The sequence below is a fragment of the Zootermopsis nevadensis genome, unplaced genomic scaffold, assembly GCF_977971745.1.
Source record: "Zootermopsis nevadensis isolate Lab colony 2312 unplaced genomic scaffold, Znev_1.0 Znev_ptg000030l, whole genome shotgun sequence".
NCBI classification, from domain to species: Eukaryota; Metazoa; Arthropoda; class Insecta; order Blattodea; family Termopsidae; genus Zootermopsis; species Zootermopsis nevadensis.
In genome coordinates, this window is record NW_028259162.1 from 2,976,683 (window position 1) to 3,002,650 (window position 25,968).

A 25,968-nucleotide genomic window follows, 5' to 3' on the forward strand; every position below is an offset into this window, starting at 1 on the left:
AGCTGACCAACTCAGCTTCTCAAAAAAAAAAACTTGTTCTGCGTAGTTGATCAAATAATTTAACAGGATTCTATGTTTTATTCTTAATTGGTTAGCAAATGTGTGTTGAGGGGAAACATAATTTTGGATATTAAGTGCTTGATACTAATATATCTTCCTTTCGTGATTAGTTGTTTAAGCTCTGAAGCGAAATAATTATTAAGTTACATTTTATGGGTCTAGTGGTCGGCTCACTGACATACGTCCATGTTTTGACGACTCCCTCAAATGGACTGTAGTCGCACGTGATAGTCCGTTGTTCGAAAAAATAAAATTTGTCACTCTAAAAGACTTACACAATTCGTTCATAAAAGTTAATCTCTCGCTAGCCCTCTAAATTAATTGGAGGACCACCTCTTATCTCATGTCTGTTAACTTATTTACAGCTACTCCCAAAATCTTGTCTTCACAAAGGTTTTGAAGTGTCATCTGCGAATAGGGACGAAGTTTTCATGATGTAGGGAGCTTTCTGAAGGTTTAGAATAACTTTGTTACATTGACAATTAACAAAACCGTCAATTTTTTATTACGAAATACATTTTACACTTTAAAAATTCTTGCTAAGATTGTAATACTGATAAATGTAACAATAAAAACACATCGCTGACTTACGGTCTTGTGTATTTTGTAATCGAGTGATTAGTTTGCGCATAATTCCAGTCGAGTTTATCTGTCTCCAGTACATGCAGAGATAAGGTGGATGAGCTTACAGGCAAGCAGGCTCCACATTCACTCATGGGCTACAAGATTCTTCCTGCTTTAGCTCATTGTTGACATTGAACCGGATGTTGCTATAAAATACGAGTTTAATGATGAATGCATATCACTTAAGTCGGAAAGCCTAAACGGAAAGGATTTACATGTGTAGCCAGTAGTGATGAGCCTGTAATGAGATTAGTAAACTTAGCTGTTTGTCTCAGTAGGTTGAAAGAATATTTCTTTTGAAAACCCTTTCCAGGATTTATATTTCTGCCTTATTAGGATGTCTATTATGCCAATGTCTAAGTACAGAGCCCTCGGTTACTTAACCTATAAATAAACGAAATGCGAGTTTTTAAATCTGAAACAGCGGGGTGGGTGGGGGGGGGGGAGAACTATTTCTCTGGATTTCAACAGGCTAATGCAGAAGCCACAGAAGCAGGAGCCTGCCTTATCACCATGATTGTGTTAACAGATGATAAAACAAGAATAAACGGGCATAACGAATTTTAAACATCATAATTAGGCCCAAATTCGAACTTAGACGATAAACAAGACAATTTTGGGACACGGAAAGTATGATTTAAAATTACATATATTATAATGGAGTAGTAAATGACATAGGACTTAAAAATCCTTGAGTCTAATAGTGATGATGTATATAGAATTGTAATCCAGGTATTTCAGTTGGAATCAAAACTGATTATTTTGTTACAAGAGGAGGGGGTCGGTTGAAGGGGACACAAGAAGCGAATACGACCGCATATTCATGAAGCGAAACCAAAGAATTTTCTTATAAAACTTCTGTGTAAGAAAATAATATAATTTTTTTTAAAAAAAATGGTATTTTCTGTTTAACTGCATATCACATTTTTGTCCTCTGTTCCACGTGTTCCTCGTTGTTTACTTGGGTAGAGTTTTCATCATTATTTTGTTCTGCTGTTTCGACTTTAACTTCCACTGATGTCTGCTTATCTGATGTTCCTTCTGACGAGTCTTGTATTTCAGATGATTTTTGACCTTTAGTCTGTTTGCTTTTATCAGCCACCTGCTGAACATCGTCCTTCTTCTCGTTTACATCTTCAGTGGAGGATTTCGGATCTTGCAAGTCAAACGTTGAGACTGTGAACGTAGTGTCCACTGTCTCGGTGCTTACACCAGACATTAATTCGCCATTTACTTCGTTGCTTGATTTTAATTTTCTTGCCGCATTTGTGAAAAGTTGGTTCGTGACCTCGACATCGCTGATGCCGACACCATCCTCCCTTTCTGTTGTTATGGAATCAGTGGAAGGACTAAATTTCGTGGAAGATTCTTTTGCAACTCTTTCTGAAATCTCTTTCTTCGGTATTTTGCCTCTGATTCCTTTCTTGTAGAATTCTTCAATATCTTCTAGGCTTCGCCCTTCGGTCTCTGAGAAAGTCCAGTAAATGGCAAAGAATCCGACGAAGCCAAGACTGCCGTAGAGCCAGAAGACCCCGTGGAGACCCAGTGCCGATTTCAGGGACAGGAACGTTTTCGAGGCCAGGAACGCTAGGATGTAAGAACCCGCCGCGGCTGTACCACTTGCTAGTCCGCGGCTCCTGAAACAGATGATTTAATTAACTTTTGACCAACTGAGTCGACGTATAGTCTACGAAATTCTGTGGTGTAACCAACTGCAAAGCGCCTCATTTAATAATTTATGGGCATTTACGAAATATGCGTTATTTCATTTATGAGTGTCATCTGGGAATTACCGTATTCGACTGTTTGTGTAAACTATGGGCCTTATACTCTCTAATGCACAGCGTGTGATTGGTTGCTTCAAGTCATGTCCAAAGTACTGTGTTTTGATTCTTTAATCCCATCTGGAAAGTAAGTCACATGAGCGTTTAATTGAAGAAGTAAGGTATCTTCTAATATTACGATGTTCAAATTAACTCCGTGAATACCCACCAAGTGCTTAAGAATTTATCAGGGGTTAGATTTAACGACGTATCACTAGCTCAGACTTCTTAGCGTCAAATGGTAGTTTAGTTAAAGGGAAAGGAATTGGTTGTGGCCTGGTAACTTTTTAAGTCAGTTACTGTTTCATTTCTACTTAACCGCCACTAAACGAACAGCATTACCTGAATGGAAACACCTCGCTGAGAATCATCCACGGTATCGGCTGCACCCCAGTGTTTTGCATGAAAGCATAGACCACAAACAGGGTCAGGGGTGTCCAAGAAGCAGTATGCCGCGTGCCACCTGTGGCCACATCTCCGGGTGATAGCACAGCGAAGGCGTAGGCCCCTAGGAGGAGGGAAGCCATAGATGCCACAGCCATCGAGACAAGCGATAATGGGCGCTTACCGCACCAAGATACTCCTACCATGCAGACAATATTGCCTACGAGACCAACCACGCCGGTTAATACCTGAAATTATAATTAAAGAGGAGCTTTAGTTTTTATTTGGAGCTACCACAGTTTCAGGATGGACAGAAAATGATTTCGTTTGGATACTTATTACAAGAATCGGTGGCATGTAAGAAATGATTAGGCGAGCCCTACAAGACCACAATTTTAGTTGGATTTGAGGGAGAAAGAAAAACACATGGTCAGTGGCTAGGTGTGAAACACTTACTGTAACCCAGTGAGCGTCTAAAGGCAACCCAAATTCGTCAAACACTTGAACCAAGTATGGTCGCATGGCAGTGAAACCAGAAGCGTGTTGGAAGAAGAAGAACATGAGGACCAACGAGAGCGGCCGCAGAGTCTGTGGCTTCAGCAGCTGTCGAATTTTCCCCACGCAGACGCCTTCTCTGCAAGCGACGTTCGATGGAGACACACGCTCGGCATCGTCACCCTCAGCTGATTTGGGGGGACCGTGCTTCAGCCTTTTCATCTTCTCAGTGTAAAGTACGAGCTCGTTGAATTCTCTGCTGACGGCGGCTGGAGAGACCCAACCTCGGAGCCAGCATAGCGATTTCTCGGCTTCTTCGAAACGACCCCTAGATAGCAGCCATATTGGTGTCTCAGGAACCTGAAATGTGCCTTTTAATAATTGTGGAATACTTTGTCCTGGAATACCTAACCTCATTGTAAATGCTTCTGCCAAGAATAATATTTACACCGAATTATTATGAAGGAACTAAGGAATCAAGAAGACAATACGATTACAGCAATAGTGTTCTTCTGCAGATACGAGGCGCGTCCTCAAAGTAAGTTTCCCTGGGGCCGTTTACAGAAACAAAACACAATTTCATGGAAATATTTATTGCAACAGATACAGCAAGTGTCCAGCTATTTTTCAACATATTCGCCACCGGAATTGAGACATTGGTCATACCGTGGGACCAACTTTTGAATACCTGTGTCGTAGAAGTCTGCCGCCTGGGATTGGAACCACTGTGTGACAACCATCTCCGCCTCTCTGTCATTCTCAAAACGCTGACGCTGACCGGACAGGAATTTCTTGAGGTGTAGGAAAAGATGGAAATCACTGGGAGCGAGGTCCGGGCTGTAGGGTGGATGATTAAACACCTCCCAGCTGAACTCCTGCAGGAGACTTGCTGTCCGTCGAGCCGTGTGCGGCCTAGCGTTATCACTGACCGCACTTCACAGTCGGCGGGAGCTGGAATAAGAACCTCCATCTTCAACAGCTGCAACGATGCTACTGTGAGAACGCGGGAAGTGCCGTTAGTGCATGCGTCATGCTACGTCATTGCTCTATCACGTACGCACAATCGCTTCGCGCAATATAAGGTTTGCTAGCTGTGGGACGAGTGGGAAACTTACTTTGTGGACGCGCCTCGTACGATTATGAGCGTTCTAATTCTTTAAGAAGATTCGTTTATTGAATCTCAGGTATCTAGAAATAGAATTCCTCGCGCAGGGTTCTGGCACTCACAGTGTCAGCCTATTCATAATCACTGACTCGGCCTCTAACCTGGGTTATGGCGATCACCGTGGCAATAGGTACCGCAGCGCTGATAGCCGCCGCCGTCCTCCAGTTTGACACAGTGCCCAGCAGAAACTCGAGGAAGAACCCGAGTTGCACGAACATACCTGCAACAGGACACCACCTCACTTCAAATACATCGACGAAACCCTTTGAGGATATTTGGTGACTGGACTGCGACTCGGCAATTCCGCTATTCGCGAACACTGCGTCGGTTACCGCCATTCCTAGACGCTCGGCTGCGGTGACAACTGAGATTGTGGCTGTGTCGTAGAATAAAATTCACTCTCCGATATGAGACTTGAGGTGTACAAGGAGGCGAAGACGTCGTCGTAAGTCTGCTGAGTTCTAACGCCGTGTGGACTTGTAGCTACGTACCGACGTTTCGGACGAACATTATTGCCTCCACGTTGATACAGCCTTGCAGCTTGGGATGGTCTATGTGTCTTGTATTTTTCACAATTCTGTATTTTATTTCCGTACTAAATACATACATCTTTATTACATTCCACTAATCCATAAGAGAGACAGATGACAATAGAATATGGAAAAAGCCATAATAATAATAATAATAATACAATACATATTATAAAGTACAATTCATACTATTATATTAATTTCGCGTAATACAGACAAAGGGCTCACCTAAATTAATGGTAAGTTACAAATAAATCTACCCATTACATACAGAAATAAATTATCAATTATTTGTGAACGATATAAATTCATTGACAGATTAAAATGAGTGTTTAATTACGTATCTTTTAATGGTACGTTAAATTGTGCCTTTTTATTTACAAGACAAGCGAGCAGCAGCATGTTCTCTGCGTACTGTGGCGAGAAGAAAAGTTTTTATTTTGTAAAATTGAGCAGACGATCCATTCGAACACACAGATTATTACGAGGCTAAGGCACTTTCGTGTAGGTGCTACTTGCCTGAGTATGAAGTGAGGATTCCTCGCAGCTGCGGCTGACTGATCTCCCCGACGTACGTGATGATGGGCGCCTCCATGAATCCGACGCCCAGTCCCATGATGACGGCGGACAGGTACAGCATCGGCACTGAGCTGGCAAAGTAGTAGATGAACCAACCGATGACGTGGGGGAAATTGACCAGGATCATGGACTTCTTCCGGCCTAGCTGTTCCAACACAATACCGGACAGGACACTCCCCACCGGCTGGCAGATGAACATGATGCTTCCTGCAACACCGCAGGGCATTCAGAAGTCTGAGGCGTGTTCTTGGCGATTAAACTCGGAAAATGTTTTAATTCAGAATATTTTATCTTCGCCTAACCTGCCTTAAAATTACAGGAAATCAAAGACTTGACGGAGGAATTAAAATATTTTTCATTCCTAGTCACAAGGTAACGTTAGTGTTTCTGGTATGAAGATGCTTCTCCAGTGAATTCCCTAATTGAAAACTCTTCAGCGATATATATTATTCGTGGCTATGGAATCCTTTGGGGTGGGTTGAGTTGATTTCTTTTAGCAACATTCTGCATGGAAACAGTGCATTAACGACCGAGAGTTCCAAAACACTTGCTTTCATGACAAATAAATCTTAACAATGTAAGACTTGAGGTTCTCACAGCGGTGAGTATGAAGATTTCTGTCTTCTGGGTTATTGCGCTGTGTAGTCTGGTCGATGTTAACCAACGTTTCAGAGGTCATACTGCCTCCGTCATCGCCCTGATGACGGAGGCAGTATGACCTCTGAAACGTTGGTTAACATCGACCAGACTACACAGCGCAACAACCCAGAAGACAGAAATCTTCATACTCTGATGACGGAGGCAGTATGACCTCTGAAACATTGGTTAACATCGACCAGACTACACAGCGCAACAACCCAGAAGACAGAAATCTTCATATTTTTAATCGCCCTGATGACGGAGGCAGTATGACCTCTGAAACGTTGGTTAACATCGACCAGACTACACAGCGCAACAACCCAGAAGACAGAAATCTTCATACTAATTCATCGCCCTGATGACGGAGGCAGTATGACCTCTGAAACGTTGGTTAACATCGACCAGACTACACGGCGCAACAACCCAGAAGACAGAAATCTTCATACTCATCGCCCTGATGACGGAGGCAGTATGACCTCTGAAACGTTGGTTAACATCGACCAGACTACTCAGCGCAACAACCCAGAAGACAGAAATCTTCATACTAATTCATCGCCCTGATGACGGAGGCAGTATGACCTCTGAAACGTTGGTTAACATCGACCAGACTACACAGCGCAACAACCCAGAAGACAGAAATCTTCATATTTTTAATCGCCCTGATGACGGAGGCAGTATGACCTCTGAAACGTTGGTTAACATCGACCAGACTACACAGCGCAACAACCCAGAAGACAGAAATCTTCATACTCTGATGACGGAGGCAGTATGACCTCTGAAACATTGGTTAACATCGACCAGACTACACAGCGCAACAACCCAGAAGACAGAAATCTTCATATTTTTAATCGCCCTGATGACGGAGGCAGTATGACCTCTGAAACGTTGGTTAACATCGACCAGACTACACAGCGCAACAACCCAGAAGACAGAAATCTTCATACTAATTCATCGCCCTGATGACGGAGGCAGTATGACCTCTGAAACGTTGGTTAACATCGACCAGACTACACGGCGCAACAACCCAGAAGACAGAAATCTTCATACTCATCGCCCTGATGACGGAGGCAGTATGACCTCTGAAACGTTGGTTAACATCGACCAGACTACTCAGCGCAACAACCCAGAAGACAGAAATCTTCATACTAATTCATCGCCCTGATGACGGAGGCAGTATGACCTCTGAAACGTTGGTTAACATCGACCAGACTACACAGCGCAACAACCCAGAAGACAGAAATCTTCATATTTTTAATCGCCCTGATGACGGAGGCAGTATGACCTCTGAAACGTTGGTTAACATCGACCAGACTACACAGCGCAACAACCCAGAAGACAGAAATCTTCATACTAATTCATCGCCCTGATGACGGAGGCAGTATGACCTCTGAAACGTTGGTTAACATCGACCAGACTACACGGCGCAACAACCCAGAAGACAGAAATCTTCATACTCATCGCCCTGATGACGGAGGCAGTATGACCTCTGAAACGTTGGTTAACATCGACCAGACTACTCAGCGCAACAACCCAGAAGACAGAAATCTTCATACTAATTCATCGCCCTGATGACGGAGGCAGTATGACCTCTGAAACGTTGGTTAACATCGACCAGACTACACAGCGCAACAACCCAGAAGACAGAAATCTTCATATTTTTAATCGCCCTGATGACGGAGGCAGTATGACCTCTGAAACGTTGGTTAACATCGACCAGACTACACAGCGCAACAACCCAGAAGACAGAAATCTTCATACTCTGATGACGGAGGCAGTATGACCTCTGAAACATTGGTTAACATCGACCAGACTACACAGCGCAACAACCCAGAAGACAGAAATCTTCATATTTTTAATCGCCCTGATGACGGAGGCAGTATGACCTCTGAAACGTTGGTTAACATCGACCAGACTACACAGCGCAACAACCCAGAAGACAGAAATCTTCATACTAATTCATCGCCCTGATGACGGAGGCAGTATGACCTCTGAAACGTTGGTTAACATCGACCAGACTACACGGCGCAACAACCCAGAAGACAGAAATCTTCATACTCATCGCCCTGATGACGGAGGCAGTATGACCTCTGAAACGTTGGTTAACATCGACCAGACTACTCAGCGCAACAACCCAGAAGACAGAAATCTTCATACTAATTCATCGCCCTGATGACGGAGGCAGTATGACCTCTGAAACGTTGGTTAACATCGACCAGACTACACAGCGCAACAACCCAGAAGACAGAAATCTTCATATTTTTAATCGCCCTGATGACGGAGGCAGTATGACCTCTGAAACGTTGGTTAACATCGACCAGACTACACAGCGCAACAACCCAGAACACAGAAATCTTCATACTCATCGCCCTGATGATGGAGGCAGTATGACCTCTGAAACGTTGGTTAACATCGACCAGACTACACGGCGCAACAACCCAGAAGACAGAAATCTTCATACTCATCGCCCTGATGACGGAGGCAGTATGACCTCTGAAACGTTGGTTAACATCGACCAGACTACTCAGCGCAACAACCCAGAAGACAGAAATCTTCATACTAATTCATCGCCCTGATGACGGAGGCAGTATGACCTCTGAAACGTTGGTTAACATCGACCAGACTACACGGCGCAACAACCCAGAAGACAGAAATCTTCAAATCTTAACAAAACTACGTTTTATCGTGTTTCTCTCTCGCTCTCCCCCTCTCCTTCCACCAAATTGAATCCCACGTCGGAACGTTGCGCTCACAAGTAGCTACTGACGACATCTATACTCCAGGACGTGAAGCTCACATGTCCGCCGTGGCCGGGGAATATTTTCGTGGTTGGTGGCGCCATCACTTCTCTTCGAGCAAATATGTACTATTTTAGAGACCTTGTCTTCTTACACGCAGTCTATTTGCTACCTGAAATTTCCAAGCAACTGATAATTATTGAAACGTCTTCAGCAGTCGCTGTCTCATTCCCATTTCTTCGTTTTGTAGCATTTGGCTAGGGACCAAATTATATACAGGAATGACATAATAAATGTTCGAGCTTTTCTCTCTAGTCATTGTCCGATCTTTTTGCTCATTCTCCATCTGCTTCTGCTCTCTATTAGCCTTCATCATCCATTTCCCATCTCGCCCATCTTCCCGTTTCTCTTCGCTTATTCTTCTGACAACCGCGCCCTTGTACAAGGCCTCAAAAATAAATTTCCGAAGGCGGTTCACTTACCGAACCACGACGTCTGCTCGCTGTTCAGTGCCAGAGGATCCAGGGTGTTGCTCAGCGCCGGGATGACGATTGTAGGGAACGCGACGGTCATGCCGAGATCCAGAAGGATCATGTTCTTCGCTGTAGTCGCCAGCACCTGCACACAGATTCACAGTTTGTTTCGTGCATCGTTAAAGGCACTGATAAATCGGGTTGGTAAGAGACCAACAGGAACCCTAGAGTCTTTAATCAGACCAACAGGAGGTTTGCAGGGTCCTTGAGAACCTCGAGGATGTAAATCTAGCCCAGAAATTCCACTCTTACATGAGAGCCGAAGGTTCATTACTGCTTTTACATCAGCTCACGACTGGACCTTGTCCTGAGTCTAGTATACGCACTCATATCTTATTTATTTTACGATCACTTTTAATATTATCCTCCCATCTACACCCAGACTTTCAAAGTGGTCTCATCTTCCCATTACGGTTTCTGATTAAAAATTTTGTATCCACTTCTCGTCTCCCCATTAGTGCTTTATGCCCAGCCCATCCAATTTTTCTTAATTTATCACCCTGATGGTAATTAAGGGTAGGCCTCCTCGTTATGAAGCTCCAAATTTTGTAATGTTTTCATTCCATCTGTTGCTTCCCTTTTTGGACCAATAACTGTGTCGCCATTTGAAGTAAAAGCCCATAAGACATGAGTTCTTTTAATAAATTACAGTACAGTTTCTTATCAATGACGCTGAGTTTCGTGAACATAATTATGAAATCCCCAGTCATTTTTTCAGCCTTGGATTTTACATCCGGACGTCTCTTCTAGCATATTTATAGCTCACTCAGTTATGCGTCTGTAGGTACGAATTATGATTAATATACGAGGTGCGATCGGAAAGTTTCAAGACTGCGCGTATAAAAACCCGTACACTTATCTCAGGTATTAAATTCATCCATCACCCTCGAAGTAGTTCCCCTGGGAATGAACACAACGATCCACTTAACAAAAGCACGAATATTTTAAAAATGCATATCTGGTAAATGTTAATTAGTGTAAATCATTCAATCCATACCTGAGGCACCGCAGTGCGGAAGCGCCCGGCTACCTTAACCGGCTCATCCTCGGTTCTAGCAGCGGCATCACCGCCAGGCAAACGTGACTTTGCCATCTTCCTGCAAAACAGAACACCCTGTATATCATTTTGACACAAGTGGTATTTATTACTATTTCCAGTGAATTACTATTTGTCATAATGTTTTATGGAGATATATCCCGACATATATTGTAATGTACCCGTCTGTTCTTGCAGAATACAAGTAAAATATTCTAAGCACACTATGACTAAAAAAATATGTCCACGCATTCTATATGCCTTTATGTTGTGGCAACGTTTGCGTACCTCTCGAATGCTACTACATTTATTCGAAATCGGTCGAGAATTTTAAGAAACGAAAAGTGCATTGTCATAGGCATAGGCAAGTAGACCGAACCTCCACATCGAACGTTCATTTGACGCATAAGATGCATACATTCATTGTCTCAAAACAAGGTCGTCTTTCCCAGAAATGCACTCTGTGATATTCTGTCCCCCTCCCCCCTTGTGATTCTTTTGTTTTATTTCCAAGGTCACGTGGGTGATTCTTTATGTAACAGCTGAGGTGAGCGCCTTGCAGTGCCACACTGACATCCTTTCACAATTCTGAAGTTGTAAATTAAGTTGAGCGGAAACTAAGCAAACCTGGTTAAGTAAACCGACCGGTTATCGCCGAGATTCATTGCTGTGTAGTGTTCAGAATTTGTGCTTCGTATTCGGAAAATACTTGGTGCGATTCTCAGCTAAAGACCCTGGTTTTCCTCAGTTTCTCCAGCCAAATTATACGATAGTACCTTAGAGTGGACCAGGGCGTCGGATGTTTCTCCGCTAATGCTCCTGAAATGAATCCGGGAGGTCTACGTTTCGAATCCCGGCCGTAACTTTGACTACTCTTGAGATGTTTAATAAAGTTCCATAGGCATTCTGGCGAATATCGGGTAAGGAAATTTAAATAGGCCACTACAGCTTCCTTCGTAATATGTTCCAAAATTATATTATGCCATTTGTGTGGTTGGTCAGGGCTTCATTAAATAACTGAGAACCAGTTTGAACCATGGCCTTCCTTTCACTTTTACAGAGGTCAATGAATGCTCTCTTTGATGCTATGACGCATTCCAGATAACGCAACCGGCAACATGCCGCTAATTAATCAAGGCTGAAATATAATTAGTAAACTTCTCTAACTAAGAGTGAGAGACCGGGATTCACATCTTGCTCGTTAAATTAAGACGAGCTGTCAGATGGTGTAACGGTAACGCAGTCTGGAGATGTCCGTTACGAATCTCGGTTACCGGCCAAGGTGATTAAGGGTTTTACTATTAATCAGTCTCTTCCAAGCAAATTCCGATCTGAAATGAGCCACGAATCTTCCTTCGAAATCATTCATCGGTCTTCAATTTTGTTCACTTATATATAAGCTCTGTACATGAACTTTTGTTTGTTTGTTGTTCATTTAACGACGCTGTCAGTATTTCAGACTATGTATATCCTCGAATCGTGTGATAATGAATTGCAAAGAATATGCAAGGGAGCGGTCATGGCCTAATTTAAGGTACTATCCCAGCAAGGCATGAGGAAAAACGCGAAAAGCCGGCCTCCGGACCGAGATTTGAACCAGATGATTCCCGAATTCGGAGCAGGACATCTGGTCTCTGTACTTGAAGGAGGGTCGTTAAATAGCCCTAGTGTGAATCCAGGCACACCCTGAGTACCTCATCAGTACGGTAGGTCATTTACGAGAGTTAAATGCAACGTGTCGGGTGATAAAGAGTCCAACTCCACGAAACAGAATGATCTTTCTGAAGTTAATAATAAATAATTTTGCCGCATTTTATAAAATTCAAGAATCCGCCACTGGATGAGATGAACCGAGTTCATATCCTCACGCCTACTTTAAGATCAATTTTAATATTATTTTCCCATTTGCACCCAAGTGGCCAGGTTTACCGATCAAAATTTTGTACACTTTTCTGTGTTCCTCTTTTCTCAAGTGTTTCGCTCACCTCATTCTCCTTGATTTCGTCGCCCTAGTAACAAGATCCTGTAAGAAAGAAGTGAAAACTTTGTCTGACGCTCCAGGCCGTTCATTTCGTGGGCTGACGAGCAGGAAAGTGATAATACTGAATACTGACCGGTTTTTACATTCCAACTACTTTTGTTTCCGTAAACTAGTACAAAATTGTGATAAAGAGCAATGCACGTGGGCTACGTATTTCCGTAACAATATCGGGTGATCTGTTTAAAAAACGGTTTTGGCCTTGTCGTAAACTGCCAGTTTGAGTTTTTTTTTCTTCAAAATTTTTGTTCCTTACAGTGTACATGAAAGTCCGCCATTGGGCCATGTTTTGAGCTACTTGAATATAATCCACACCTCTACATTTAATTTCTCCAATATCTCTTTTAATATTATCATCCCATCTGCGTTTAATTATCCAGAATGACATATTCAGTTTTGTGTTCTATCAGTCAGCCTTATTTTACTACTTTAACTACGTAGATTTTTGGATTATGTTTAATTTATTATAAGTTCGTTCGATTATACTCTTTTGATGGGAGATCGGCCCATCGCAAAGAACACGCCTGCGCAGAACTATACAGAAAAACGCGGAAAAGGGTCGAGAATTGCTCTTAAAGGATTCGAAGTCCTCACCCCCCACTGTCGTACTGTTCCAAATCCATGCGTTTCGTAGCCCGAGCGGTCACGTGAGTCGAAACTGGTGGACTTCACATACTGACGCCTGGAACGATGGACAGAAATTCCTAACACATTTCTTACTCATAAAGACTCAAGAGCGCCAACAGTGGACTGACGTTTGGGACTGTCACTCCTGGACTCTGTACGTTCTTCAGGTATCCAGCACAAACTGAACCCACCACTGTCCTCGCTACTTGCTCTGATGCGATACTGGTGTGAGCTGCAGGATCGCTCCGTGGGGCAGAGTCCGCCTTCAGAAGCTGATAGTCGGTCAGCTGGTCGAGAAATTCCCTGGCTTGTTGGGAACCTCGAAAATCTCTTTATCGTGTTCGCAATAACCGCCAATTAGACCCTTGAATTCATGGTCCAGTTTAATATTATTATCCCTTTTACGCCTGCCAAATGGTTTCTTTCGTTTAGGTTCCTGGTCAAATTTTTGTATGCATTTCCCCGTCTGCATTCTATATGGGGAAGGTGGTGTAGATTTATAGACGTAAGAATAAATATTGGGTGGTATAGCGGTTAGAACGCTGGCCTTGAAATCCTGGGGTCTCGGGTTCGATTCCCGGCGGTGCCCGAATTTATAACTTGTGTTGGGCAAGGCCGTGGTCTAGGCAACACGGAGTTTTCCTCCGTGGCATCCCAACAATTACTCCATTCACACACAGAAGAAGGCAATGGCAAACCACTTCTGGATCATCTGCCAAGAACGTATATGAACAGGTCCAGTCCGAGAAAAGGATGGAAGGATCCTGTTCATATGGACCTGTCGTCAGACAGAACACTAAATAAAAATAGTAACAATTGACCCACTAAAGATAGTTATGGTGGAGCTGTGCTTGTACTGAGAACTCAACTCAGTAAATATGAAACTTAATCAGGCCCAAAACACTAAATAACTTGCAGTTGATATAGTCAGAGCCAGGGACCAGTTGGGTGTGCCTTTTTGTTGTAAACAGTCCTTGTTGCGTCATTTGGGATTTCTGACACTGGAGTGAGACTAATAATAGACATTCAGCACAGGAACTTCACAAACACGGGGCACAAAGGGATCCGGTCAATTGTATATCTCTGTCTTTCTCTCTCTGTGTCCATCCGTCCACGTCTACGTCTATGAATGCATCTATCTGCCTGTCGCTTTCTATATATGTACCTATTCGTCTATATATCTCATCCATCTCTATAGCTTGTCCACCAATCTACGTTGCATATCTACCCATGTGCATTTATCTACCTTCCACATTGCGTCGGTCAATCCACTTATCTCTCTGTGTTTTCTAACTGTACTCCAGCTTAGTATCTCCATGGTAACATGGTTTCCCGCACTTGATAATTATTTACAAGGCCAAGAACAGATTCCTTGCTTTTATGGCATAATAATCCTTCCCTCTAATTGTACAGCCAAAATTGCATGTTAAAATCTTGTTTCATTCTGTCATCTCAGATTTTAACAATTAACATCAGCTGTGTCTATGAGATGACTTCCATGTGTTTTGATATTGTTTTCGCGCCTAAAATATCGATGTGAAAATTGCTTTGAAAAAATCGACGTTGTATGAAAAATTACATTTCTGGTCCTCATGGCGACGAGTAAGAAGATGGCTGTCTTCTGAAAGAAGGGCCTACGTCCTCCTTCATTAGTGGATGAGGAGATGAGAGAAAGGGTAACCAGGCTTTTCTAGATCTGTTGCCGTCCGATTCACTTGTTTTCGTTGTGGGTGGCACCCCGGAAGGATGCGAATTTGTTACACACCCAACATAACGACCGGCCATTTTCTCCTTGTCTGTATTCATAAGCCTTATAGCAAAATAGTTGAATTCAAAATGTATACACAGCTAACTCAATGTCAATACGTCACGCCCAAAAACTTCACCTGTTATGCAACACACTGAACCAGCTGTGACGTTTAAAAGGTAATATATGTCATCTTCCAACAGTACACTCTACACAACTGAATTGAACTGTTATTAGTGACAACTGTCAGGATCGAACTCCGAACTTTCCAGATCACGACTGCTGCCAGTGACAATAATCTCTAGTCCTATATGCCTTCCTGTCATGCAGTTCGTACAAAGAAAGCATAGCAATGTCAGTATCATGACAGTAAGCTGAAGATGGGAGTAGAGTCAACTCCCGAAACGTCGGGTATGTCAGATATACCTCAGACAAAGAACAGTATTAAAAGTAATGTTCCATTCATGATTCAACCATTAACCACTTAAATCGTTCAGACAGTACAACATTTCCAAAAGTTTATTTTAATATATTTTCATCTTCACTTAGGTCTACCAGAGAGTCTTTTTCCTTGATACTTTCCGACCTAAATATTGTAATATATTCATATTTGTTGCGTGTTGAGTTCTTTGTTCAACCACCCAAAAAGAAAAATACTAATCTTTAAAAACTGCGAACATCTTCGTTTTGTATTTCTCAGTCTGCATGTTATTCTTTCCGTAGAGTGAGACGAAGATTATCTAAGCGTAATATTTGTTTTTAAAATTATGGGCATTTTTTTTTTTATAGTTACGAGTCAATTACGCGTTCAGTTTCTTTCCGAATTTCAAGTTCTGTGCGTTATTTAGGCAACTTAAAGTAACAAGGATGCGGTTAGGGATTTCTTTAAAGGTAAATTCCCGTCACTCTCTTAAAGGTCAACCCATGATTAGCTGCTAACGACGCTCTGACGTCAATAATACAATTGACGTTTTCTAGGAATGAAATGCAAATGAAATCCTCACATTCTCGTGTTGTTACTTGCACGTGTGAATATCTGGTGACGAAAACCGAATAAGTTACTTCCTGTTACTTAATGGATATTCCAGTGGACTTCTTCAATTACGTTTTGCAGTAAAGCGTGTTCAAAACGGAATCCAAATAGACCTGGAATATTTTTACTTTTTCGCCAAATATATGTGTTTATCACAGCTTCATCTATTAAAGTGTATTATGATCCGAATCACGTCAGAAATCTTTCTTTATCTCTAACTCCTTTCCTGTCACTTGTTTTTTTTCCAGTGGCACATTAAATCATACACCACCTGTTGTACAGCGTTCCATTGTCATGAACACAAATATTCCACGATAAATGTTTGACTTTTCCTTACAGCTAACATATTTAAAATTATTTCGTATATTCCTTCCAGGTTCGACAAATTAGAAACTAATTTAGAACATTAATTTAATCAAATTAAACATTAAATCAAAACGAGAAAATTGATTTTACTAATGCTACGTGATATTTTATTCAACTCACCTATGTTCAGGAAGGAAATTGTGCCCGAACACGTACAATCGAAACTTTTTATACCCCTATTGAGATTAGCTTAACAAATTAGAAGCGGATTGCAAACTACGAACATGTTTGTTGACATCAGGAATTGTCAGACAATTTGGAGACCACGTGGGCCATCATATTTGAGTATTTCACGGAGATGCGCAGTGTATTGTCTTGGTTGTGTGCCTACGTTTGTGAGTGACAGACTGCCTCCATCTTCAGGTTAAAGTGAGAACTGTAGGAAGTGGGTGGTGTATATATAAGATCAGGGGAAGACAATTTTGTGCAAGTACAAGCCCTGCTCTTCATCCCATCATCCTTTCTGGTCCTTAAACAGACGTTTTCTCTCTCTCTCCCTCTCTGGCCTGACCCAGGCTTCCAGACCTTAAAGGGCTGTGAGCCCTTACTTTGCATCCCCGTGCTCAGTTTTGCCAAAATTAAAACGTCGAAGCTTTTGAGACTTCGTTATGAGGTGACAAGTGACGAGAATTGAGTTTCTTGTTTTTATTTGGTGTTTTGAAACACGTATTATTTCTTTGTTTGTCTTTACTCGGCCGCTGATAAATTTTTAGTAAATATTTAGTTTCCTCTCATTCAGATGGTCTACAAGCTGCAATCACAGGCGTCCTTGGTTATAAGTTATTTGTTTTTTCTGTATGGTCGTTTGATTTTCAGTTATAACGCCAATGCAGGGGCCTGTCTCCGGGCAGTGGAGATTATTAAGTGACGTTCTACAAAACATTTTGTAGTCTGAGCTTACATTCCCGCAGGAATAGTTAGCACGTGAAGTTCAGATGGCAGAAACAGGAAAGAGATACATGATTTTAATAGAAAAATGTAACATAAATAAATCACTTGTAAGAAAGAGAGACGGATTGTTTTTCTGGGTTTCGGCGCCGTGTGGACTCGGTGTGATTTGATTTAATCATCGCCCTGATGATGGAGGCAGCTACAACGTAGAAGTCAATGGAAACAGAGATAATTCTTGTTTTCCACAATTCAACAGTGGAAACTGAAGTATTGTTGAGACGCATCGTTGCAGTTATTCATTTCGAGTAAGATTCATACATCCTCTGAGTCGTGGTTATCAACCACGATGTGGCGTGAAGAACACCTTTGGAATTACAGTGTACTCCAAAGAGTATATCTTTCCAATCATGTTAATCTTGTCTCCACTGTTGTATGATGACAAATTGTTATAGTCAGCTGGTTACAAATCACAGCTTCGAAGAACCTGGTTGTCACTTCGCCTTGAAGATGGAGACAGTCGTGTTCCCCGAAACGTCGTCTAACCATTCGTTCAGGAAACAGTGTCCTCGTCGAAGAATGGAGCAGTGCTTCGTGATGGTTTTAATTAACCATTTCGTTCGCTTTTTCAGTGCATTCGGAAGACAACAAATTCGAATCTGGACAGGACTATTCTGATTTTCCTTAGTCTCTTCAATCTTGAGATTTATCATTGTAATAGGCCACGACTGCCTATTTACAAGTCCTTACCCACTCACCATCTTGCTGGCTAATGTTATCTATAGCTGACAGTGGTTTTAAAGCAAGAGAAAGGAACTAAAATTCAACTGGCATTCTTTTCTAGACTCTCTAATACCAAATTTAGCCGATATCCGTTCAGTACGTTCGGGGATGATACATCATCACTGTCGTTCATGTTTTTGCCTGAAAGCGTGTTGTGAGGGTGGGTGGGGGGGTTGCATATATCAGTTTAGAATGGCGGTTTATCGGATGCTAAGTATGAGTCCCATTAATATAATCGGTCTTTGCGTTGTAGGAGTTAATAGCCTAACTTCACGACGGCATCAGATGGCAATAACAAATCATGCTTCTTAAAGTAACCACTTCTGTGTTAAACAGCTAATAGGCTTTACTACAAATCCTCCTTCAAGGCTGACCAACCTAATCCCAGTCAGTACTCATATCCGGGATCACAATTATCATCGTACCATGGCGTGTAGTGCATAAACACACTTTAATTCGTCAACTTTGCGATTACCTTTACATGACAGGGACATGGCTGTCCAAATCGGAGGAAACCTATTAGGACCCAATAAACAAGATGGTTAACGAATTCTTGTTTCAGTATCGTTCTGAACATTTTAATGCTTCATAACGTCGTGTCACTGTCCTGTAATTTCAAGTATGTTATAATTTTTGCGTCTGTGTTATTGTATCTGAAGAGAACATTTATATTGTGGCCACGAAGATTACGAAGAAGTGGGCAAATAACCGAGCGAAGTAGCTGATTCACATAAACAACGAACAGTGACGCACATAACTTGAAGTGTTTACCTCCTCCAAGGTGAATGACTTGCAGTCATCATGAAATCATGGCAATTTCACCTGTTTGACCTCCGATTTAAGTCACGGTTTATTGAAAAGTGGGAAACTGTCAGCGTGTATTGTGCATTGTCGGTCTTGAAATTATTTGTCACAAGTGCGAAAATCGAAACAAATAACAGCAAGTTACAAATCCGTTCTATACGTCTTTTTGGGATAACTTTATTCATGTCAAAACTTTTAAGTGACGCCTTGTGTAGGGTAAATAATTTGCCTTTAGTTCCCATGAGTGTTGGATATTTTTTTTGGAATATCAGATAACTTTATGGTAACGCTTCTAATGTCCAAGAGAAAACTAGATTCGAATATCGGCTTTTAAACAGGTTATTTTGGTCGTGATTGGTCGTAATTCCTCATGCATGCCTTCCACATTATCCCGTTCAACGCTAGGCCTGGCAAATTCAGTTTAAAAAGCGCCTTTAAATAATCTTAAAGCCCCTCCTTAAGTTCCTGCTTCAAAATTCAGAGCTATCATCCCAGCGCCTCGTTTGATTCTCGAAGCAGAATAGAGATTGTAACATCCACAATGCTTTAAACTGGCAGTTAGGCTGTATATGCTGTTAATTGCGATCAAATAAAAGCTATTAATCATTTTTAATGAGTACTTTTCGAAATTCTGTGGTCTACGATAATTTTCAGGGGAGTCTCATCGGGCCTCTTGTTATGTGTGTATACCCGGAACATAAAGTGATAAAAACCTCTGTAGCATTATGCGGCCTTGTCGTCACGGTAATGATTGTTTCCATGGGCATTACAGCATGAATTTGGGACATAAAGCTACGGAAACGAACATAAGATTACGACGGGTGTTGTACTGAGTGCATGATTGATCAGCGGCAATGTTTTACTTTCGAATGGCCGTGACGGAACTGGTTTAATATGTGAACCAGATAACTTGATGACTCTGGCTGAAAACAAAACATGTAAAATGCATTTCGGTGCAAAGGACAAACGGCCGTGACTTCACTGATTGACAAGTGTCTGCTCTGGAACTGCGTTCTGCGTTATGACTAACTCATTTCCCGATAGTTCACTCGCTACTGTTCCGGTGTTGGTTTCACGTTAAGTGGAACACTTTGTAGCTAATCGTAGCCAACTGGACTATTTTACTTGTTGTACTAGGCGACTGATAAGACTCCTTGGACTGTGTACAAAAGACTGACTAAGCCAGAGGTTCCCAAACTTTTATACTTTGCGCCCACCTTAAAACATTTCATAAATTTCACGTCCCCCCCCCTTCCAGAACAAATGCAAGCAAACAGATTTGATATTAAATTTAGCTATGAGTATGCAGCACTGTAAGACAACTAAACTGCCTCAACCAAGCAAAAGATGTTAAAAATGTTACTCCATATTTCGTTAAAAAAAGTTTTTCATACAAACAACTCCCCCCCCCCCCCCCAGAAAACCACTCGCGCCCCACACTTTGGGAACCTCTGGACTAAGCCAACCGATGCTTTCTCTGGTAACAGAACCGAAGGTTCGACACCGCTATGCGAAAACCATGGAGATGGAAGCATTATGTTCCTCCGAAACTTTAGTATCTACCTACAAGTGTACACGGTTATAAACCGGAAGATCTAAGTCGACGTTTTACCACAGTGAGGAACAGTAATGAGCCTTTGGATTTCTATTGAATTCCTTGTTAAATTAATTATTCGGTTTTGTCCGTCTAATCACAATTATATTTAGAATTTACAAATAAGATAATTAAAATATCATTTTATGTTCCGCGTCGAATAATCGAAAATAATCTGGATATGAACATCACCAAAAAGCTACACAACAGAAATTGTAATTGAGTTTTAAGTTTGTTGATATAATTTTACACCTGAAGATGGTTCGATGAAACCGAAACATGTTGTAAAAATGTTCCAAATGTAAATCGATTATTCGATGTGGAACATAAAAATGATATTTTAATTATCTTATTTGTAAATTCTAAATATAATTGTGATTAGACGGACAAAAACCGAATAATTAATTTAATATTTGGTTCACAATATGACGCAATTATACTATCTTATGAATTCCTTGACTAGGTGAGCTACTAGCAGATTCTCAAGACAGACACCTCCACGTAGACGTGTACAAGATAGAGCCTTACAGAGAAATAAGTTTGTTGCAAGTTAGAAATCTTTCTTGTTCTGACTGTACTCTATTCCCCAGCGACCTAAACTCTCTCGACTTTCTACTTCTTTGTCACCTGAAAGTCTCATTCAGTACGCGGTCTTCTTCCCCACGAAGGATCTTATCCCTGTTTTGTTCGTTAAGATTGACTCCGAGGCGAAAAAAGCTCTGAGAAGAACTGAAAACGTCCAATTTGCTCTTAGTGAGTCTGATTGTACGGCTGGGTAGTGGAAAGTGTAAATCAAGTATAAATAATACAAATTAAACTGATTGTGGCCAAATAATATTAAGACGATCCTTAGAAAATCGTTTTGTGAGAACTGTAATTGGATAGAACTAGCTCAGGTTCGTGTCCAGTGGCGGACTTTGGTATTAGTGTTATAGAAACTTAGTGTTCATGAATGTACGAGTAGTTAATTAGTTAGATTTTCATTGCGACCAGAAAAGGTCATGAGTTTCAGGCCTGTCATAAAATTAGTAGTTGAAAATAAGCCTTATGAAATATCCAATGAAAAATAACGAAATTTTGTTTTCTGACTTACTCTCTGTATCAAGATGCCTGTAGTGTAATTCCTTGAGGAGGTGGGGTCCAACAGGATTCTACAGCGAGATGATATCAGCTGCGTGCAGACTTATTAATGACCTGTGACGTAACAGAACAGCGAGGATAAAAGGATGTTTCTTTATTCTTAAGCATTTGGGAATTCCCACAGCAGCGTATATTTAGATACCAGTTTGATTCATAACAACGTAATTGCAATCATTGTCATTTTTAGCTGTAAACAGTGAGCTGAGTAGGATTGTTTCTTTTTTAAGTGGGAAAATAATATTTCCTTCGTCAAGGTACCGGTTTTTATGGCATTTTATGAAGTTTCGGCATTATTCAGAAGTCATGGTTATTAGACGTCTTCTTCCACGCGATGTTCACGTGTCATTCGTGCTATTACGATAGGCCTAGTGACATCTAGGAGGCTTCCATTGGGGTGTAGAATGAGGAACGCAGAAACGCTTGCAGAATTTTTGTGCGGAAAACTCTTGAACGTCCACCTCGAAGACCGAGAAGTAGATTGAGGAATAATATTAAAATGGATCTTAGGCCGAAGGAACGACCCGGTCGTAGTCATGAATGCGTCTTTACTTATGTCCTGTTCCGAAAGTTAACATTTTTACGGGGAAAATAGACAATTTTACGTGTTCCGTGGGGTGGAAAGAACAAGCCTTCCTAAAAGGCTAATGACACTTATGTGCGCATATCGATGGTGGAAACCTTTCCTTTCTGGTTGTGTAAGTCCGTTTATGGACGTTGTTTCTGCAAAAATGAGGTGTTCCGCTCAGGTAGGCAAGAGCCAAGTCGTAAGTTTTACACGTGACTATTCCCGGAAGAAAATTCTTAGAAGCGAATGGCCAACATGTGCTTCATTGACTCTATGAATTGTTATCTACTTTGTTTTTATATACTTTGTCCATCAGATCGAGAATTGCTCGGTCTACCGAATATAGCAGGTGTCTCCCTTTTCCGCCTGAAGATGACAGAAGATTCATATTTCGAAACGTATAGTGATTTTTATGACTTAAAAAAATCATTGTTTAGAGAATATATATAAACACACTTATGACGTATCCGTTTTAAGCACTTCATACAGAGTACAGTTACGCGCTGACATTCTCGCCGTGTTAGAGATCTATGGTTTAAAGATTCTCTGAGGTCAGTTATGCTGACCTACTTTCCCCGATGTGAAAAAATGAAAATGAAATCCGTGGCGTAACAGCTCCAGAGAGCCAAAGCCGACTTATTGTAAGTTTATCTGATTTCTATGTAAAGATTAAATTAGTGACCACATTTTCCATACCAATATTTACACAAATCTTTTATCTCTTAACGACTCAGAATTGATTTTCATGTCAATATAATTAATTTGTTATTGATCTATAAGTGATATGACTCCATGGGTTGATGATCAACCCATCGAAAAGTCTTTGCTATTGTAAGACAGCACTGGGAAACGTCCCGAGCGGATTTCGAACCCATTCCAGGATGTGGGCGACTTACACCTGCGATTTAAATTTTCAACTTCCTATGGAGCTCGGAAGTTGTTTAGTAACATCGGACGCCCATCACCGGTTCTTCTCCGGAGTCAGCTCGTATATTCTCAGACGTAAGATCCAGTTTAATATTATTCTCCCAGTTACACCCACGTCTACCGGTTGGCCTCTCCTCTCACCGTTTTGAAAAAAGAATTTTGTATTAATTTCTTGTTTCCCTTGCTTGCAACATGTCCCTCGCAAATCTTTCTCTGTGATTTAATTGTCTTAACAAAAGACCAGCTAGGCGACTATAGACTACGCATTTCCGAGCTTGTGATATCGCATGCATCTTACTAAGAACAGGTGTACAGAAACAAATGATAACATACCTCATGTGGCATGTAAGTGATTCTCCGATTGAAGGGCTAGATTCCCATGGCCATCTGATCGGTTCGGAGTGACTGTCAGGACCAGACAGCGGTGAGACACTGCGTCTCCAACAGCCAAGAAAACACGAACTGTCATATTTCGCTCTCCTCGCGAACGCTTTCACACGTGACCTTGAACGTTGACGTGACCGTCAACAATAAGACTTTTTACGTCACATAAAATAGCGAAATAGGAATTTGTTATAAGCAGGCAACCCACGCCTGAAATAAATTACTGTCTTCAGGAATGTTGCTCCGTGATGGCGGAGGCAGCAGGAACCTCCGAAACGTCGTAAACAGACTACATTGGCGCTACAATCCAGAAGAGAGACCCATTTTACACCTGACGAATTTTGAAACGTAATTTTATAATTTGGTCGATGATGCTCAATTCTAAAAGATCAAATTCAGAATTTAAGTCGTTGTCGTCAGAAACCTTCAATTTTCGCCTGACTTCTGATGTTTTGATGTTACTTTTATTGTATACTCCTACGTAGAAGCCAAGCTGTCGGAGAACCACACTGTCTCCATCTTCAGCTCTGAAGTGGAGATGCTTAGAAGTGTAGGGATTTTTATAGGGTTGGAGAAAGGGAAGGGTTGTGGGGGGGGGAGGCATTTAACAACGACGAGAGCATCATCTTCACAGCTATAAAAACAAATCTTCTGTTGTGTTCCCATTAATTCCTCAAAGTTTTATGTAAGTAGGCCTTAAAATTTTAAGAGGCCTACTGAGATTTGCGGAAATGTAAGATTTCGCTGTATTTTGAGCATTGGGAAATATAGTGACCATTGAAACTTAAAAAATTGGGCAGAAATATGAGGCCGCCCTTGTGAGGTAGCCAGTTCAAAGGGATTTATTGCACAGTAATCCTCTTTGTCCTGACATGGAATATTTGCGTGCTGTATCGCACAGTTAGGATTATAGGTACGGTCTCTTCTGACGGAAGGCATAAACCTAATTTAATGACAGGCATTAAAAGTAAACTGTGCATAAAAAAATGACGCAGTAAATAATATTAATTAGCTGGGAACGAACGGGACTGTTTAGCAGCGAAGCTTTGAGACGAGCAGTTCCATAGACTCACGAGGACTGACCTCCTGCCGTAATTCAATTACTGACTCACTAGGTCTGTTGGTGCTTGGTTGATTCAATTCCTGATTGGCTAACAGCTCTCTCATTGGCTGTTAAGTTGTGTAACGAGAATTGAATAGATTACATACAACATCCACTTAGACGGGAAACTACTCATGAAGGTTTTAGTAAGTAAGGATTTGAAAGGAGTTGTTTTCGTGGCTTATTGCAACATACTACTGCTTCGCTACCGATTCTGGGGCCCACCGAACCTCCTATCAGATGGGTGACAAGGGCTCTTTGGGGGGGCGGGGTTAAAACGGCCGGGGTGTTGAGGTTTTGCGTAACTTAGTTCATTGGGCTCCATGTTCATATAGGCCTATTGAAGATTCAAGTCACTTGCGAAAGTTATGAGATGGAATGTCTGTCGGTAGCCATTACACCCACGTTTCTCTTTATTTTGGATTCATATGGCTCAGGAACAAGCCACGGTGGTCTAGCGGTTAAAACGCTGGCCTTGTAATCCTGGGGTCTCGGGTTCGATTCCCGGCGGTGCCCGAATTTATAACTTGTGTTGGGCAAGGCCGTGGTCTAGGCAACACGGAGTTTTCCTCCGTGGCATCCCAACAATTACTCCATTCACACACAGAAGAAGGCAATGGCAAACCACTTCTGGATCATCTGCCAAGAACGTATATGAACAGGTCCCAGTCCGAGAAAAGGATGGAAGGATCCTGTTCATATGGACCTGTCGTCAGACAGAACACTAAATAATAATAAGATGAGGTGGTCTAGCGGTCAGAACGCTGGCCTTGTAATCCTGGGGTCTCGGGTTCGATTCCCGGTGGTGCCCGAATTTATAACTTGTGTTGGGCAAGGCCGTTGTCTAGGAAACACGGAGTTTTCCTCCGTGGCATCCCAACAATTACTCCATTCACACACAGAAGAAGGCAATGGAAAACCACTTCTGGATCACCTGCCAAGAACGTATATGAACAGGTCCCAGTCCGAGAAAAGGATGGAAGGATCCTGTTCATATGGACCTGTCGTCAGACAGAACACTAAATAATAAAATATGGCTCAGGATGGCTGGCTCTTGTTAAGACAGTAATGAATTCCAGGAATTTCTAGACTATCAGGTTTGGATCAGAATTAAATAAATATGGCTGTCTTTACACAAGAACACAATCCCCAACTACCATGTTTCATCTACATTCGTATAAAATAGGTTCTGTCAAAAGACTTTTCATTAAATTAAACTTGAGGACGGACGGATGGATGAATGGAGGGTCAGATAGAAATACCCCCCCCCCCCCCCCCCCCACTAACCTACAATTCGTTACAGATAGGACAGGATTGGTTTAGTAGCTTCGCTGTAGATTTCGCTCTTTGCTGTTAAGGTAGGTTGA

At 41.7% G+C, this 25,968-nt stretch overlaps 1 protein-coding gene across 3 annotated transcripts; it reads right to left on the bottom strand.

The window, feature by feature from the left end:
- Window positions 1-542: 542 nt before the first annotated feature.
- Window positions 543-23,581, bottom strand: LOC110841296 (facilitated trehalose transporter Tret1). Of its 3 annotated transcripts, XM_087358431.1 has the most exons (9): window positions 23,449-23,581; window positions 21,577-21,677; window positions 10,565-10,664; window positions 9,517-9,652; window positions 5,601-5,867; window positions 4,653-4,771; window positions 3,348-3,746; window positions 2,850-3,139; window positions 543-2,321 (listed from the first exon to the last, which is right to left on the bottom strand). In XM_087358431.1, the coding sequence occupies exons 3-9, from the start codon at window positions 10,658-10,660 to the stop codon at window positions 1,604-1,606; spliced, it is 2,025 nt and encodes a 674-aa protein (XP_087214557.1). In that variant the 5' UTR covers window positions 10,661-10,664; window positions 21,577-21,677; window positions 23,449-23,581; the 3' UTR covers window positions 543-1,603. The 3 variants fall into 3 exon arrangements, with proteins under 3 accessions (XP_087214557.1, XP_021942390.2, XP_087214558.1); XM_022086698.2 differs by lacking the exon at window positions 21,577-21,677; XM_087358432.1 differs by lacking the exons at window positions 21,577-21,677; window positions 23,449-23,581 and adding an exon at window positions 13,362-14,077.
- Between the last annotated feature and the right edge of the window lie 2,387 nt (window positions 23,582-25,968).

Bases quoted from the DNA above. Each gene is read 5' to 3' on its own strand.
- LOC110841296 (XM_022086698.2), bottom strand. The intron at 4,772-5,600 runs GCAAGTAGCACC...GTCCTGTTGCAG, and splicing joins AATCCTCACTTCATACTCAG to GTATGTTCGTGCAACTCGGG. The intron at 2,322-2,849 runs GTAATGCTGTTC...CATCTGTTTCAG, and splicing joins AGCGAGGTGTTTCCATTCAG to GAGCCGCGGACTAGCAAGTG.